This window comes from Neopelma chrysocephalum, unplaced genomic scaffold (genome assembly GCF_003984885.1).
Source record: "Neopelma chrysocephalum unplaced genomic scaffold, ASM398488v2 Primary Assembly neopelma1_100, whole genome shotgun sequence".
In the NCBI taxonomy this organism is placed as follows: domain Eukaryota; kingdom Metazoa; phylum Chordata; class Aves; order Passeriformes; family Pipridae; genus Neopelma; species Neopelma chrysocephalum.
Genome location: NW_020897763.1, coordinates 3,345,917 through 3,360,402, shown reverse-complemented (window position 1 = coordinate 3,360,402; position 14,486 = coordinate 3,345,917). Strand labels below are relative to the sequence as shown.

At 55.3% G+C, this 14,486-nt stretch overlaps 3 protein-coding genes across 4 annotated transcripts in view; 1 reads left to right on the top strand and 2 right to left on the bottom strand.

Moving 5' to 3' along the window:
- Nucleotides 1–3,651, bottom strand: part of LOC113973217 (basic proline-rich protein-like) — a 7,514-nt gene extending 3,863 nt beyond the window's left edge. The window contains exons 1-5 of the mRNA XM_027695045.1: nt 3,640–3,651; nt 2,689–2,838; nt 1,176–1,271; nt 814–927; nt 30–184 (exon numbers count right to left, since the gene is read on the bottom strand). Of these exons, the coding sequence (XP_027550846.1) occupies nt 30–184; nt 814–927; nt 1,176–1,271; nt 2,689–2,838; nt 3,640–3,651 (527 nt within the window). The remainder of the gene's footprint in view (nt 1–29; nt 185–813; nt 928–1,175; nt 1,272–2,688; nt 2,839–3,639) is intronic.
- Nucleotides 3,652–6,348: 2,697 nt separating this feature from the next.
- TOMM6 (translocase of outer mitochondrial membrane 6) lies at nt 6,349–8,412 on the top strand. The gene is made up of 3 exons (XM_027695247.1): nt 6,349–6,494; nt 7,393–7,494; nt 8,111–8,412. Exons 1-2 carry the CDS (start codon nt 6,349–6,351, stop codon nt 7,487–7,489), a joined length of 243 nt encoding a protein of 80 aa, XP_027551048.1. The 3' UTR covers nt 7,490–7,494; nt 8,111–8,412.
- Nucleotides 8,413–12,347: 3,935 nt separating this feature from the next.
- USP49 (ubiquitin specific peptidase 49) overlaps nt 12,348–14,486 on the bottom strand; it is a 22,646-nt gene continuing 20,507 nt past the window's right edge. For both annotated transcript variants that reach the window (XM_027695165.1, XM_027695166.1), the window contains exon 7: nt 12,348–13,870. In XM_027695165.1, the coding sequence (XP_027550966.1) occupies nt 13,680–13,870 (191 nt within the window). In that variant the 3' untranslated portion in view covers nt 12,348–13,679. The remainder of the gene's footprint in view (nt 13,871–14,486) is intronic.

Below are 14,486 nucleotides of genomic sequence, written 5' to 3'. Positions count from 1 at the left end.
GGTCAAATTTCACCTAATTGCAAAGTTACCAGCGGTGGAGGAGGGCGTCACGCTGCTGGTGGTGCTGAGGAAAGCTCAGAGCAGCCTGGATCAAACATCCCAAAATTAAACACCACGAGGATGTGAAACCCAGCGTGTCCTGAGAGCAGCTGGCACTGGAGGGGAAGTGGGGGACAGATGTTTCCTGAGAGGAACCAGAGAGCAGCAATAACTTATTTAAGGATAAATGGAATTGTGCTGAGCTGGCAGGGCTCCCCCAGCAACGCCTCACTGACACTCTGTGGTTTCATCCTATAAAAGCTCAACCCCACCTTCTAACAGTGGGATTTCCAGCACAGTCCTCCTAGGAGCGTGTGTGGATTCCTCCCTGGAGCAGGGACACCCCTCAAGGTCCCTCCCCGAGGCTGAGCCAAAGAGATTTGTGTTGGTCTGGGTGAGTAACATCAACCTCTACTTAATAATTATTAATTTAACTTTGAAACCATTGATTTAACAAACAGTGCACTACAGCAATGGTTACAACCATCTATAATGTGATTAAGGCCCTTCAGTCTAATCATTACCACCAATGGAAATAAATAATTTATTTTACCTATGTAAATGTATTTGCTTTGCCTTTCTTAACCCTGCGGGAGGAAATCGTGTGAAGCCTCCATTACACCCGTAATAATCCTTCAGGCACAAACTTCTGACCAAGTCTGGGGCTGGATCCACACGTGTCCAGACTCCTCTGTGCCTGGGGGCTCCAGGGGGGGAGGAGGAACTCTGGCTGAGGGTCCCACTCTGCCCATGGAACATCCCCCGGCCCCTTACCCGGTTCCATCCGCCCCAGCCCCTCCTGCGCCGCTGCTCCCAGGGCGGCTCATCCCAGGCGTCCTCGGGGCCGGGAGGGGGGCACGGCCCTGCTCCATCCCCCCACGGGCCGGGCTGTGGAGAGATGAGAGTGGTGAGAAACCCCCCCCCTGCACCCCCACCCCGGCTGGATGCTGAGCAGGGATGGGGAGGCAGGAGCCCACCCACCTCCTCCGCTGGCCGAGGGCCCAGATTGTTCCCAGTTCTTCCCCAAACCGCAGCGATGCTCCCCGGGCTCCCCAGTGGGTGCCCACCCTCACCCCACAAAGCTCCTCCACTCCCACCCGCCCTGGCAGCTCCCGGAGCACCACAGACCCACCTACCTCCCTGGGGAAGCCCCTCCTGCAGCCCGGCGGGGGGAACATCCTGCCCGAAGGACGTCCCGGGGCGGAGAGGGGCCCTCGGGGGTGCGGGATCCGCTGGAAGGGAGAGGCTGAGGGTGAGCACAGGGTGAGCACGTCCCACAGGACGTCACTGCCGGCTCGGGGACGCTGCCACCCGGGTGCCACCCTGCAAGGGGGGTACTTTCGATTTGGGTGATCGATGGAGCACAGAGGGGGAGAAAGTAATTCTGTTGGGATGTGAAAGCAGCCAGAGTCTCGTACAATGTAACTTTATTGCACAAGTTAACTGCGAGGTCCGTTTTGTCTTTAGCAAGTTAACTGGATGTCCCCCATTATCAGAGCTGAGTTCCTCCTTGGCTTGGCTCCTTACTGCAAGATGGACATAAACACCCTTGAAACACAGGGGTAGAGGTTGTACACAGGGGTGAGAAAGATGATGGTGAGAGGAAGATTATGTGGGCAGGGGTCTCTCATCCTGCCACCGAGGCTGTGTTGCTCCATGGGGATGCCTGCTAAGCACTGGCACCAACCAGCTGCTGCAGATCCTGGCAGCCCTGCCCTGTCTGTGTGGGTAAGCACAGTTTATCGACAGCAAGCAACTGAGAAACCAAAAGTTTTATATCCTCTTTTGTATCCCTTTAGTTCCCTTTTCACTAGTCAATCCTGTAATAAAAGCTGTTCGTAGTATTGTACGAATGCCAACCGATAAAGCAGTTTTTTGAATTCTTTTTTAGCTTTTGATTCTCTTTGCTAGTAGTTTTTTGTATTCTCACTGCAATAAAAGATTATTTTTTTTTTGGTAGTGTTTGAATGTCTGTTGTACTTGCCTTTATTCCGGGCGTGTATTCAAAGGAATTAACACACACCCGCGGCGCTCCCGGAGCGCTGGGACACCTCCAGAGCCACCCGGCATCACCACAGCGAGGACCACGGGGCACGGAGCCACCCGGACAGCTCCCTGTGCCAGCGGGGACACCCGGACAGCTCCCTGTGCCAGCGGGGACACGGACCTGCGGTGCCTTGGCACCCCTCTGCCTGCCCGAGGCTCTGCTCGCTCCCAGCCGCGTTTCATCGCCCTGTGCCAACCCCCCGGGTCACGGCACCCGCGGCACCACCCCGTGCTGTCCCACGGGATCCCGGCCCGCTGTCGGGGCACAGGACTCGGACGAGCCCCCCGCCAGCCTGGCATCGCAGAGGGGTGCCAGCCCTGCTCCGGGTTCCATCCCTGCTCCCACGGGACGGTCCGGGCTCTCCACAGGGACGAGGGAGCTCCCCAGGGCAGCCTTCGTGGCTCCCTCCCCGCCGGGCTGGGGGGGTCAGAGATCGGGGGATGCTCTGACCCCCGGCGGGCATCGAGCTGCAGAGCCACCCTCGCCCCGGGCTGGCAGGAGTTAATGGCAGCGCGGGCACCGTCGGCAGGGACCACCCCGGGGCAGGGCCGGAGGGAAACACAAAAAAACCCCACGCTTTTGTCCCTAAGTTGCGGTTTTACCTGGCGCGGCAGCCTCGGGTCCTGCAAAGCAACACTGAAGTACGGAGGAGGGTGGGTTGGAGCGCCCTGAATCCCTGAACCCCAACCCTGCACCCCAGCCCTGCACCTACGCACTCCAGACCTGCAGCTCTGCACCCCAATCCTGCACCCCTACACCCCAATTCTGCGCCCCTACGCCCTAATTCTGCACCCCTACGCCCCAGTCCTGTAGCCCCATACCCCGTTCCGCTCCCTGGGGACGCCGGTTCTCCCCCAGCCTCTGGTTCCACCCCAATATCCGGCGGAACCGATCCCCCTTCCCGAGGAGCTCTCCCGGAGCGCTCCTGTCCCTCCCTCTGGGAGTTTCCCCTCCTCTTCCCATCCCGCTCCCGGCACTGATTCTGCTTCCGAGAGCAAACGCTCCTTACCGAGGGGGCACAGCCCTCCCAGTGCCCGAGGGCGCGCAGACCCCGGGCAGCGCCGCTTCCCTGACCCCCAGGGACAGCCAAAATCCTCCGGGAATCTCGGGTCCATCAGCAAACCCGCCTCAAAGCGGAGTGGGACGAAAGACCCTCGACCGGCACCCCATCAGCCCCTGGGTCTGCCGCGACCCCACCTCTGCGGAGCCACCCTGAAACGGGGCTCCTGCACCCCCAGGGTACGCAAAGGGCGTCCCTGCACCCCCAGGGCATGGAGCATCCATGCAGGAGCGGATCCTGGACCTCCAGGGCATGGAACATCTGTGCAAGGAGGTTCCCTGCACACCGTGCACACACACACACCCCTCCGGCGCCTGCCACCGTCCAGCATCACCTGGATCAACCACCCAGTCCCCGGGATGCTCCAAGCCTTGTGCCGGGATATTTGGAGGAGCAGGGTTGCAGCAGAGCCTGCAGGGTCGAGGAGGGGAAGGGAGAAGGCTGAGAGGGTCTGGAGAGCCCCGGCAGGACGGGACCCTCCCATCGCACCCACCTTTGCTGCCATGCGGGGGGACCGTCCCTGGCACGCGGACGGGCCGGGGGCTGCTGGAACTGCCCCTGTGCGTCACTTCCCAGCGTGTCCCGATCACCTTCCAACGCGTCCGTCACTTCCCAAGTGTCCCGATCACCTCCTGCCGCCGCAGCCGGGTTTGGGCCCCACTTGCAGCATCGCCGCTCCGCAGCAGCCCTGGGGACGGGGCTCGGAGGGTCTCCCAAACTCTCTGCCCATCCCACTCACCACCTCCTGCGCCAGCCGGGCACTGGGCACCTCTGCCAGGCGCCTTCAGCCTCCCCTCCCCCTTATCTCCCTGCGTTCCCCGCTGGCCCGGACGCTCCCGCACCTCGTCAGCAGCGGGCAGATGTGTTGGTACCAGGTACAGACATCCCGCCCAGCCCCCGGTCATTTATCACCTTCCCCTGCTCCGAGGACACCCGCGGCAGAAGAGGGAGGTCTGGCTGGGGAGGTCTGGGGACGCTCTGATAACAAACTGGTCTGAACTGGTCCGCCCAGCGATGCAAATTCCTGCACCCGCACAGAGGTGAAGACGGTGCCCTGACCTTGCAGGAACCGGGGGAGGAGATAAGGGCGGAGAAGGGAGGCCCCGGCTGAGCTCGCTGATCCCAAATGTCAGCGAAGGAGGGGATGAAAGGGAAAACCCGAAGTGTGAGGGGGAGTAAAACCCTTCCAAGAATCCAAACAAGCCACGCCGGGGCAGCCCTGGGCCCATCGGAGCTGGCTGCTTCCCAAGGCTGCTCCCACCGGGCAGATAACACACAGCTCTCCAGATGGCCCGTTAATGAGAGCCCCTAATAGCCCTAAATCAATTAACTAGCTGGGTGGATCAATTAGCTCGCTGGGATTTGGGAAGGGAGTGCAGCAGCAGGGACAAACGTGTACGGACAGTGCGGCAGGACTGTTGCAAACAGTCTGATAAAATAACCGAGGTTTGATCATATGGAAGAAGTAGCTGTGATGGAAGATGGCAAAGCACCACGTGTAGGATTGTTGGGAGTGTTGTGTTGGAAGTGTGCAACCACAGAAACCCCACCAAGGAGTTACTGGACCATTTATGGTGCTTGGAAACCCCCTTACCCTTCCCTTCCCTTCCCACTTTGATTCCAACCAGGAGAGCTCAGTGGAACTGACCAGGGATTGTTTCGGGATAAAGATCCATAACCTATGGAACCAGTCACTGTAAAGGTTAAATTTAAAGAATGGGCTTAAGTAACAGAAAAGAAGTACAAAAATGACACACAGAACACCCCAAAAATGTGCAGCTATTGGGTTTGGGGCTCGGCCCTGCCCCTCTGCCTGGGCCAGGCTCCCTCGGCAGGTCTGTCCCCCATTTCCCAGGCACAGGAGCTCGGGAGCAGAACACACGGGACAGTGGAGGTCGAGGCTCCATCTCAGTGTGTTCATCTGCTCCTAGTTTGCCCAGCAAACGCCCTGGCTCTGCTCCCGGTTCTCCCAGTTCTCCCAGCCTGTCCTGCTGTAACCAGCCGTCACAGTGACCCCGGCTCCATCCGGGATTGTCTGTGGAACCACAGAATCCAAGAGTGTGGAAATGGAGGGGGGGGGCACAATTATGACCTGAGCAGCTGCAGAGGTGATGAGTGCCCAGGTCAGCACCGGTGCAGGGTGTTCCTAGGAAACCCCGATTGCTCCAGGGATCCTGGTTGTTCCTGGGAACCTTCACCGCTCCCGAGAACCCCACCTGCTCCCGGGGGGAACCCTGAATGTTCCTAGGAAACCCCGACTGCTCCAGGGAACCCTCTTTGCTCCCAGGGGCTCTCAAGTGTCCCGGGGGAGCCCCAGCTCTTCCCGGGGGGAACCCTGAATGTTCCCGGTGTTACAGAGCAATTTAAATTTAGTAGTAGAATGGCTAAGGCTTAGTAAGAGAGTAGGCCTAGAAAGCAACACTCCAAAGTAGTAAGTTAGCAACTTTGTGAGCATGGAATATGCTGAAGAAGTGGAAACAATAATCAAAGGATTTAGTCAAGCATGTATATAACGATTTGTTGCCTTAGATAGATGTGTTTGTGGTTAGGGTCTGTTAAACTGTTTCTAGGAGCTAGGACAGCTGGAGTAGATTTATGATTGGGGTAGATGATTATCAATTGGTATCAGCATAAAATATGAGCTTGTTTGTAACAATCTTCTGTAACTGTTTTGTGGAATTTGCACGTAGAGTTGTTTGTGTGAGAGTATAAAAGCTGTACGAAATGTGAGGGTCTTTGGAATCCTGACTTGGGACGCTAGTCCTCAGGTTCCCGGGCCCGGAATAAAGCACCGCATAAACCGGCACTCAGTTGGTTTGTGTCTTTGTTAAGGGCAACACCGGGAAACCCTGACTGCTCCAGGGATCCTGATTGTTCCTGGGAACCTTGACCGCTCCCGGGAACCCCACCTGCTCCCGGTGGGGAACCCTGAATGATCCCGGGAAACCCCGACTGCTCCCGGGAACGCCACTCCCTCCCTGTGCGGCTCAGCTCGGGGGCTCCCCGGCTGCGCAGCGGGGGTTGCCGAGCCCAGCCCGGCCCCGAGAGGTGCCGGGAAGCCCCGCGCTGATCCCGATCCCGCTCCCGATCCCGATCCCGCTCCCGCCCCACGTGGAGCCGAGCGCCGGCAGTGACGTCACGCGGACGCAGTGACGTCACGCGGCGCCGTCGACGCCGTCGCCCGGCGCGCGCAGGGGCAGCAATGGCGGCGGCGGCGGCGGCGGGACCCGGGTCGGGCCCGGGAACGCCGGGATCGGGCCCGGCGGCGGTGGCGGCCCCGCCGAGGGGGCTCCGCGCGTGGCTCCGCAGCGCGTTCCGCTTCGCCACCGACCGCAACGACTTCCGCAGGTGCGGGGGCGCCGGGAGCGGGGGTGGGATGGGATCCAGTCCGGGATCGGGAGCCCGCGCTTCTGTCCCGGCAGTGGCGTGTCCGGCAGGAGCAGGGCAGGGATTGTCCCCTGTGCTGGCGCTGCTGGAACCTCAAATCCTGTGTCCGGTTCTGGTCACTCGGTTCAGGAGGGACATTGAGGGGCTGGAGCGTGTCCGGGGAAGGGAACGGAGCTGGGAAGGGGCTGGAGCAGCAGGAGCAGCTGAGGGAGCTGGGGGGGCTCAGCCTGGAGAAAAGGAGGCTCAGGGGGGACCTTCTGGCTCTGCAACCCCCTGACAGGAGGGGGGAGCCGGGGGGGGTCGGGCTCTGCTCCCAGGGAACAAGGGACAGGAGGAGAGGGAACGGCCTCAGGCTGTGCCAGGGCAGGGTCAGGTTGGACACCAGGAGGAATTTCTCCATTCTGAGGCCTCAACAACAGGCCCTGAGCCAAAGCTGACCTCTTGATGAACCTCCCAACAATAGTTACTTTTATCTGTGTATCTGCTCGGTAAGGAACTGATCATTAGTGAAAGAATGTATTTATCTTTCCATATTTAGAGGCCGGTCAAGGCCATGGGATGAGATGCCTGGCCTTGTTTGGCAGGAGATGAATGGTCAAGGTTGACTCCCTTGGTTTTCTCCCTGGAGCCCTGGCCAGGCTTTGGGTGGAACCCAAGGGGAGAAGGAAACCAGATGTTTCTGCACTACAAGTTATGAAAACTTGTTTATTCAACAACATAAAACAATGTAAAAGCTGGAGTCCAGGGGAGGACTGGACGTGGCACTCAGTGCTCTGGGCTGGGGGACAAGGTGGGGATCGGGCACAGGACTGGATGGTCCTGGAGGGATTTTCCAACTGAAATGACTCTGGGATTGCAGGAACCTGCTGGTGAACCTGGGGCTGTTTGCTGCCGGGGTCTGGGTCGCCCGGAACCTGACGGACATCGACCTGATGGCCCCACAGCCCGTCCCATAGAGCCGGTGAGTCCAGGGGTGAGGGGGACTGGGCGGGATCTGGGAAGGTGGGAACAGCTATGCTTGGAATCATGGAATGCCCCAAGTTGGAAGGAACCACAGGGATCATCCAGTCCAACTCCTGGCCCTCCCAGGACACCCCAGCAATCCCACCTTATCCCTCAGAGCGTTGTCCAAACCCTCCTGGAGCTCTGGCAGCCTTGGGGCTGTGCCCACTGCCCTGGGGAGCCTGGGCAGTGCCCAATAACCCTCTGGGGGAAGAACCTTTCCCTGAGATCCAACCTGACCCTGCCCTGACACAGCTCCAGCCATTCCCCGGGTCCTGTCCCTGCTCACAGGGAGCAGAGATCAGAGCTGCCACTCAGGAGGAACCTGCAGCCCCCCTGAGGTCTCCCCTCAATCTCAAGGCTGAACAAACCCCCCAGATGTGTCCTGACACCCCCCAGGATGGGGCTGTCCCCGTGTGAGGTGACACAGATCAGGACCAATCCCTGAGCCCACCCCAGGCCCCAAGAGCACCAAAGCCCACCCGACCCAGCCTTCACACGGGGTTGTAAAGCTGTTACTAAGCTGCCACATGCCAGAACCCACCTCCACTAACACTGCTGAATCCCTGTCCCAGGAATTCCTGGAGCTGCAGGGAGCAGAGCTCGCCCTCCCACCAGGACCGGAGCCGTGTTGGGCCGCGACGGGTTCGCTGCATTCCTGGAAGGACGTCGCTCTCCTCCCCTGCAGAGCTGCTGCTCCCAGTCCCTCCTGTCCTGCTCCAGGCAGTGACAAGGGGGAAAGATTTAAGGCTGAGAGGAAGAATTTATTTCCAGTTCATTCCTCAAGGCACAACAAGAATGGTTTTCTAAAGGATGGTTGTGGAATTTCCTTCTGTACCCCCCCCAGATGTTTATTAAAGTCTATGGAATAACGACATGGCCCACTGGAATTTCTTCTTCTTCTTTTTTTTTTTTTTTAATAAGAAACTTCAGCTTACAAAAACAAGGTGTAAAAAGAGTAAAGATTTACAAAAAAATCATAAAAACATGATTTATATTTCACACCCGAGAGACAAAAGGGGCCGAGCCCAGCCCGGGGCTGCACCCGGGACCCATCTGCTGCTCCTGCAAAGGAAAATCCAAGGGGAACTCCAGCCACCAGGGTTCCTGGGAAATGTCCCTGGGGGATAAAGCTGGGGTATGGAGAGGAATGATGGCTGTGTGTGGGAGGAGAAGCCATTTGGTGTTGCATAGCAAGGGGTGCCCTGGGCTGAGGCTGGAACAGTCCAGTGGCCGGGGGATGGTGGAAGCACCACTGGGAGCTGTGATTTACTCACAGGGGACACAGCAGCTCCTGGGATTTACTCACAGGGGACACCAGCTCCTGGGATTTACTCACCAGCTCCTGGAAGGTGCTGTGCAGGAGCAGGAGGAGCTCCCAGCCCTGAGAGCCCTGGCAGTGGGGTGCAGCATGGCTTCACATTCTTTGGACAGTTTCACAGGGTTTTAGTTCAGGACATTCTCCTGGAGCAGCTGTTCCCACGTCTGGAGGACAGAACTGCCCCTCACCTGCTCCCCCCCCCCCCGAAAAAAACCCCCCTCACTCCACTCCCCATAAAAATCCTTGAAAATGCTGTTTTCAAAGCTGGTGTTTGGACATCCTGTAAAGAAACTAAGTTCTTTTGAAGTCGGGATAATCCAAGTTATGCAGAAACAGTTTCTGCAGGAAAAGGGGATTAATTAGAACATTTCAGTCCCTTTATAGTTAATCTCAGTTTTGATTTACTCACACTAATCCCCCCCAGCCTGGGGTCAGGCAGGGGCCAGGCCGTGCCCATGGAGGCTGCCAGGGGTGACTTGGGGATGTTGGGAACAAACCTGACTGGAAGAAAAGCTGATGGGGATCAGGAGGCAGCTGGACAGACTGCCAGGAACAGTCAGGAACCATGGAATATCCTGAGCTGGAAGGGACTCACAAGGACCATCCAGTCCAACCCCTGACCCTGCACAGACACTCCAACAATCACACCTTGTCCCTCAGAGCATTTCCAAACCCTCCTGGAGCTCTGGCAGCCTTGGGGCTGTGCCCACTGCCCTGGGGAGCCTGGGCAGTGCCCAACCAGCCTCTGGGGGAAGAACCTTTTCCTGAGATCCAACCTGACCCTCCCTGACACAGCTCCAGGTGTTCCCTGGGTCCTGTCCCTGCTCCCAGGGAGCAGAGATCAGAGCTGGACTCGTGAGGAACCTGCAGCCCCCTGAGGTCTCCCCTCAGTCTCGAGGCTGAACAAGCCCAGTGCCCTCAGCCACCCCTCCCATGGCTGCCTCTCCAGAGCCTTCACCATCCTTTTAGCCCTTAATTAATTAATTGATTAACTGGATTCTCTCTCACTGCTGCCTGGCAGTGTCCTTGAGGAGGACACTCCCAGCCTGGCACAAGTCAGCTCAACTCATTAGTGATGTCAGGAATGGAGCTAGAGCAGAAACACGAGGCTGTTCTGACTTAAATCCACTGAAAAATCCAGGGAATCCACCCAAGCTCCAGCTTGGCTCCTCACCCAAACAAGCACTTCCCTCCTGTTTTCACAAGGGCTGCCAGGGGATTCCATACTGAGGGAAAACTCCTCTCCTGTCCAGCCTCTGCCAACAGCTCCCTGCCAGGAACCTGAACCAGAGACTTGTTCGGGGGGAAAAAATTGGAAGGTTTTTTCAGTGCTTTCCAGAGAAACTGTTTTTTTGTGGAATGCATAGTTTAACTTGGGAATACAGGCAGGAAAAGGGATAATAAAGGCAAATTTATGTAACCAACTTGCTAGTGGAGCAAAGTTACCTACAATAAAGTGGCTTCCAACTGCTACAGCAGATGTTGGATGACACCTGGCCATGGATACATGAAGATTCTTCATTCTTAAAAACACAGAATTAAGGAAATCCCATTTACTCACGAGTTGGATGGGATAAGGACATGGTGGGAACAGTTCCCTCCCAAAGGCTGCACATCCCAAGCCTGATTTCCTGCTCCTCACACAACAACCTGGGAGGTGCCACGAACCTCCCACTTGCTCCGAGCATCTCCCAAGGCAAAGGGCTCCTGCTGCCAGAGTGGATCCCCAGGACAGGAATCCCAGCCCATGGAACAACAGCCTTACTCCCAGTTGGACCAAAACAAAGGGGTTTGTGTTGCAGACACTTGGTTTGCACTCCCAGCTGTGGCTGCTGAACTCCTCACAGGAGCTGTAACCTCATCCACCCGTAAAACTGGTATTAATTCTAATAATTAATTCTGACAGAGCCTAAAACTGGAATTAATTCTAAATCTGCGTCGGGGCAGGGGCAGAATTGGAAGCCACGTTGTGAAGCAGGGACAGATCTGCTTTGGAGGCTGCCCCTTGTCAGACACGCCTCAGTGGCTTCCCTGGAATTCCAAGCAGCATTTTCACCTTCCTGGTGGAGGGGGTGACTTCCATGAGACTTCCTGGCAAACAGGACACTCTAAAACAGTGCCCACATGGAGGGAGCCCTGGGCTCTGCCTGTCTCCAGCCTGCAGGAGCCAACTATAAACCAACCAGCATCAAAAGTGCCATACGCTGTCGCTTCCAAAGAAAAGCTAAATATTCCACAAACCTCACAGTGTTGGAAAAGGCAGGTTTATCTAAGTTTACTTCATTCCTTCCCTATCAGGGCAATCGTTTTCCTGGCTGCAGGATCTCCCCAGCTCAGCTGATGCCCCTTGGAGACTCGTGACTAGAGATGTCACCTTGAGTCCTACAAACTCTGGCTGTGGGAACACTCCCAGCTGCAATTCCACCTGAATTCCAAGATTAATGCCAAACACTCAGTCAGAAGATGAGCACTGATGGCACAGAGCCTGGGCTGGCTGCAGGAACAACTCGAGCTGCAGTGGGTTTGCCTTTCTATGGGATTTTTATCCAAAAAAAGGGCCAGCATGGCTTTGGGATGCAAGGAGGGAACCAAAGGGCCAGCTGGGAGCAGAGCAAAGCACAAATAATCCTCTCAAAGGGCAGGCAGGCCTGGAAGGACACAAGGATGGGGAAAACACCTCAGATGAGGTGTTTCTAAGCACTATTTTGCCTTTAATTTGAATTTTCTCTGCCTCACAGAGCATATTCTGCTCCAGAATGAATCCATCACGTGTCTGACAATCACAAGCACTTCTGATTCCTTCAGGAATGTCAACTTCTCCCTGGCTGAGCCCAACTCAGCTTCCCCTGCAGTCACATTTGCTGTTATTGGATCTCAATTTGGCCTATTTTACATTTTTTGCATCATTACTGATTTCATTTACTGGCAGCACCAAAAATCCCCCACCCAGTAAACACGAAGACATTCATTAATCCTTCCAGCCCTTGCTACATTTAGAGAACCAAAACTACACCTTTTGCATCAGGACTGTTGCAAACTGTCTCCAAAAAATAAAGAGTGTGTGATCTCAGGACGACACTGAATTGTCAAAAAGACATTCTTTTAGGCTCAAAAAGCAGCATGTTGGTCAGAGCACAGGAAATGGGAAACTCAAAGGGCAGAGGAGCCCTGGTGTGATGCTGTGCTCTGGCACAACCCAAATTTCTTCTTGCTGTGCTCAACTTGCCCAAGGACAGGGGGGTAAAAGTCCCAGGAGTGGCAGTGGGAAGAGGAGTGGGATTTGGGAGGCTTCCCTTTTCACCCCCTCCCACAACAAGGTGTGTGTCTGAGGGGCAAACACTGACAAGGATGAAAGGAGAAGAGAAACACACTTTGAGAACTTCCCTACCTGAAAATGGAACCAGTTTTTTGAAGAACCTCGTATTTTAGATTATTTCACCTTTTAACAATTAAAAAAATAACCAAGATTGAAAGATATCATGTGTTGGGTGTTTTTTTTTTGCAGTTCCATATTCAGGTTAAAACATGAAACGTGAACAGCCAAACCCCAAATTACAAAAACACACCTGAGGTGCAACTGTAGGCTGAGAAGTGACTACAAATAGTCCACTAAGGCTCTGTGTTTCTCACAGGATTCTAAAATCAGGATGATTTCAGATACAGACATTTTTGCAGCCTTTCCAACTGGACGTGGAACTTGAGATTTAACTACATTCCTTCCCTTGATGGCCCAGCAGGAACAAAGACCTCCCAGGGGGAATTCTGGGCACTGCCTGGATCCAGGGCCACCTTCCCTGTGACAACCACAACTAATGGCTGTTCCCACTCCAGAGGCAGTGACAGAATCCAGCTCTGTCCCCCACACTGTGGCATTCCCACCACTGCTCCCCTGAGGAAAACGAGCCACATTTGTAATAAAGAGTGAGTTTGCCACTGGGAGATGCCTCCACACCACCAACTTCTGCTGCCACAGCTGTGCAAGCCACAGACTTTCTAATCCTTACAATCCTGGGGACAGTGATGTCCCTCCAGCAGAAACCTGGAGCACAGGGTTTGTTTTTCCTGCCAGATCTGGCACACAGGTACATTCCTGGTTTATTACAGGGAGGTTTTTTTGTGTTTAAACACACTTTCTCCAGAGAAGAACTGTATTAAAATCACATTCTGAGTGAATTTAGCTGCCAGTTGAGTTCAGCCCAGAGAATAAACTGTGGAGTGTGACACAGCCCCAGTGGCACTGACACACAGAGCTGCTGGCAAAGCTTCAGCCCTCAGCTGATGGCAGAGAAATTGGTGTCACAGGGGCAGCTGAGCCCTGGGGGAAGAATGAAGAAGAACTTACACATTTCTCCAGCAAGAACAGCTCTCAGGGCAGCCAATTCCTGGTGCCTGTGATTCCCCTGGCAGTGGGAACAGCCACTGGAGGGGAGGGGACTGTACCTGCTCCTGCTGGAGTTTGCCCAGGATTGGTGGGGACTGAAGGGCTCTGAAGGCAGCTGGATGCTCCTCTTTCCTGCCTGTGCTCACTTGTCACAGACCTCACACAACTCCTTCAAGACGAGATGAAATTCAGCATCAAACTTCCTAATTTCCTTTCTGTGAGCCTAATTCAGCAACGAGAGACTCCTTAAAACCAAGGTTCTGACAACAACCTGACGTGTCAGAACTCCCCAGCTCGATGGGCTTCCCCAGACCCGGGGTGGCAAAGATCCTGCCCTGATCCCACTCCTGCAGCCAGTGCTCTTCCCCACGGAGAGGGAAGATGAGAACACCAATGGTTCCAGAAAGAGCTGAGAGTGTTGCTGGAGTGACAGGGCTCCCAGTCATGGGAATGTCAGTCTTCTGTCCTTGTCACTGTTTTTGGGTGGCACCTGAGCTTGGAGTTGTTTTTCTGAGATTCCTGCTTCGTCCTGCACCGTTCTTTGAGTGTAAAAGAGAATGTAGGCCTGGGTCTTGCACACCTCCTCCACACTACATACATTCAGCTTGGAGTCATTGCAGTGGACCCAAAACCCTGGGGAGCAAAGGGAGAAAGAGGGCATTAGGAAGGGAGGCAGAATTCCTCCTGAATGCATTTTGAAACTGTTCATAGGAAACATCCACAATGCAGGAAAAAAGGCATCCCTGTCCATTCCTCTACAGATGCTTTGGAGTTTCTAATCTGGAAAACATTCTGAGCCTTTTTTTTTTTCCTTTTTTTTTTTTGTGCTTTACAAATACCAAATATTAATTTCATCAGTGATATATAACATCCCAAAAGCTCAATTAGGCAGACAAGAATCCCCTGGAGATGGCAAATTTGTCCCCCTTCCTCCAGCCAGCGGGCAGAGCCAATGCTAATTCAGCTGCTGGAGCCTCACCACCCCCTGCGGATGTTATTCATGAATAGTTCCTGTCCGGGCTCAAAACACTTTCTGTTTTATCTCCTCGTCCCAAGGATACTGAGCAAAGACACCCAGCTGGAGCAGCTCCACGGAGTGACTCTGCCTGAGAAAATGGAGCATTCATGGTGCTCCCAGCAGGCAGGAAAAGGATCCCTGAGGGCCGTGGAGCCGCAGCGGGGGCTTTGTGAGACCAGGAATCACCCAAACCCTGTGCAGGAATCCCAACCCAAACCCTGTGCAGGAATC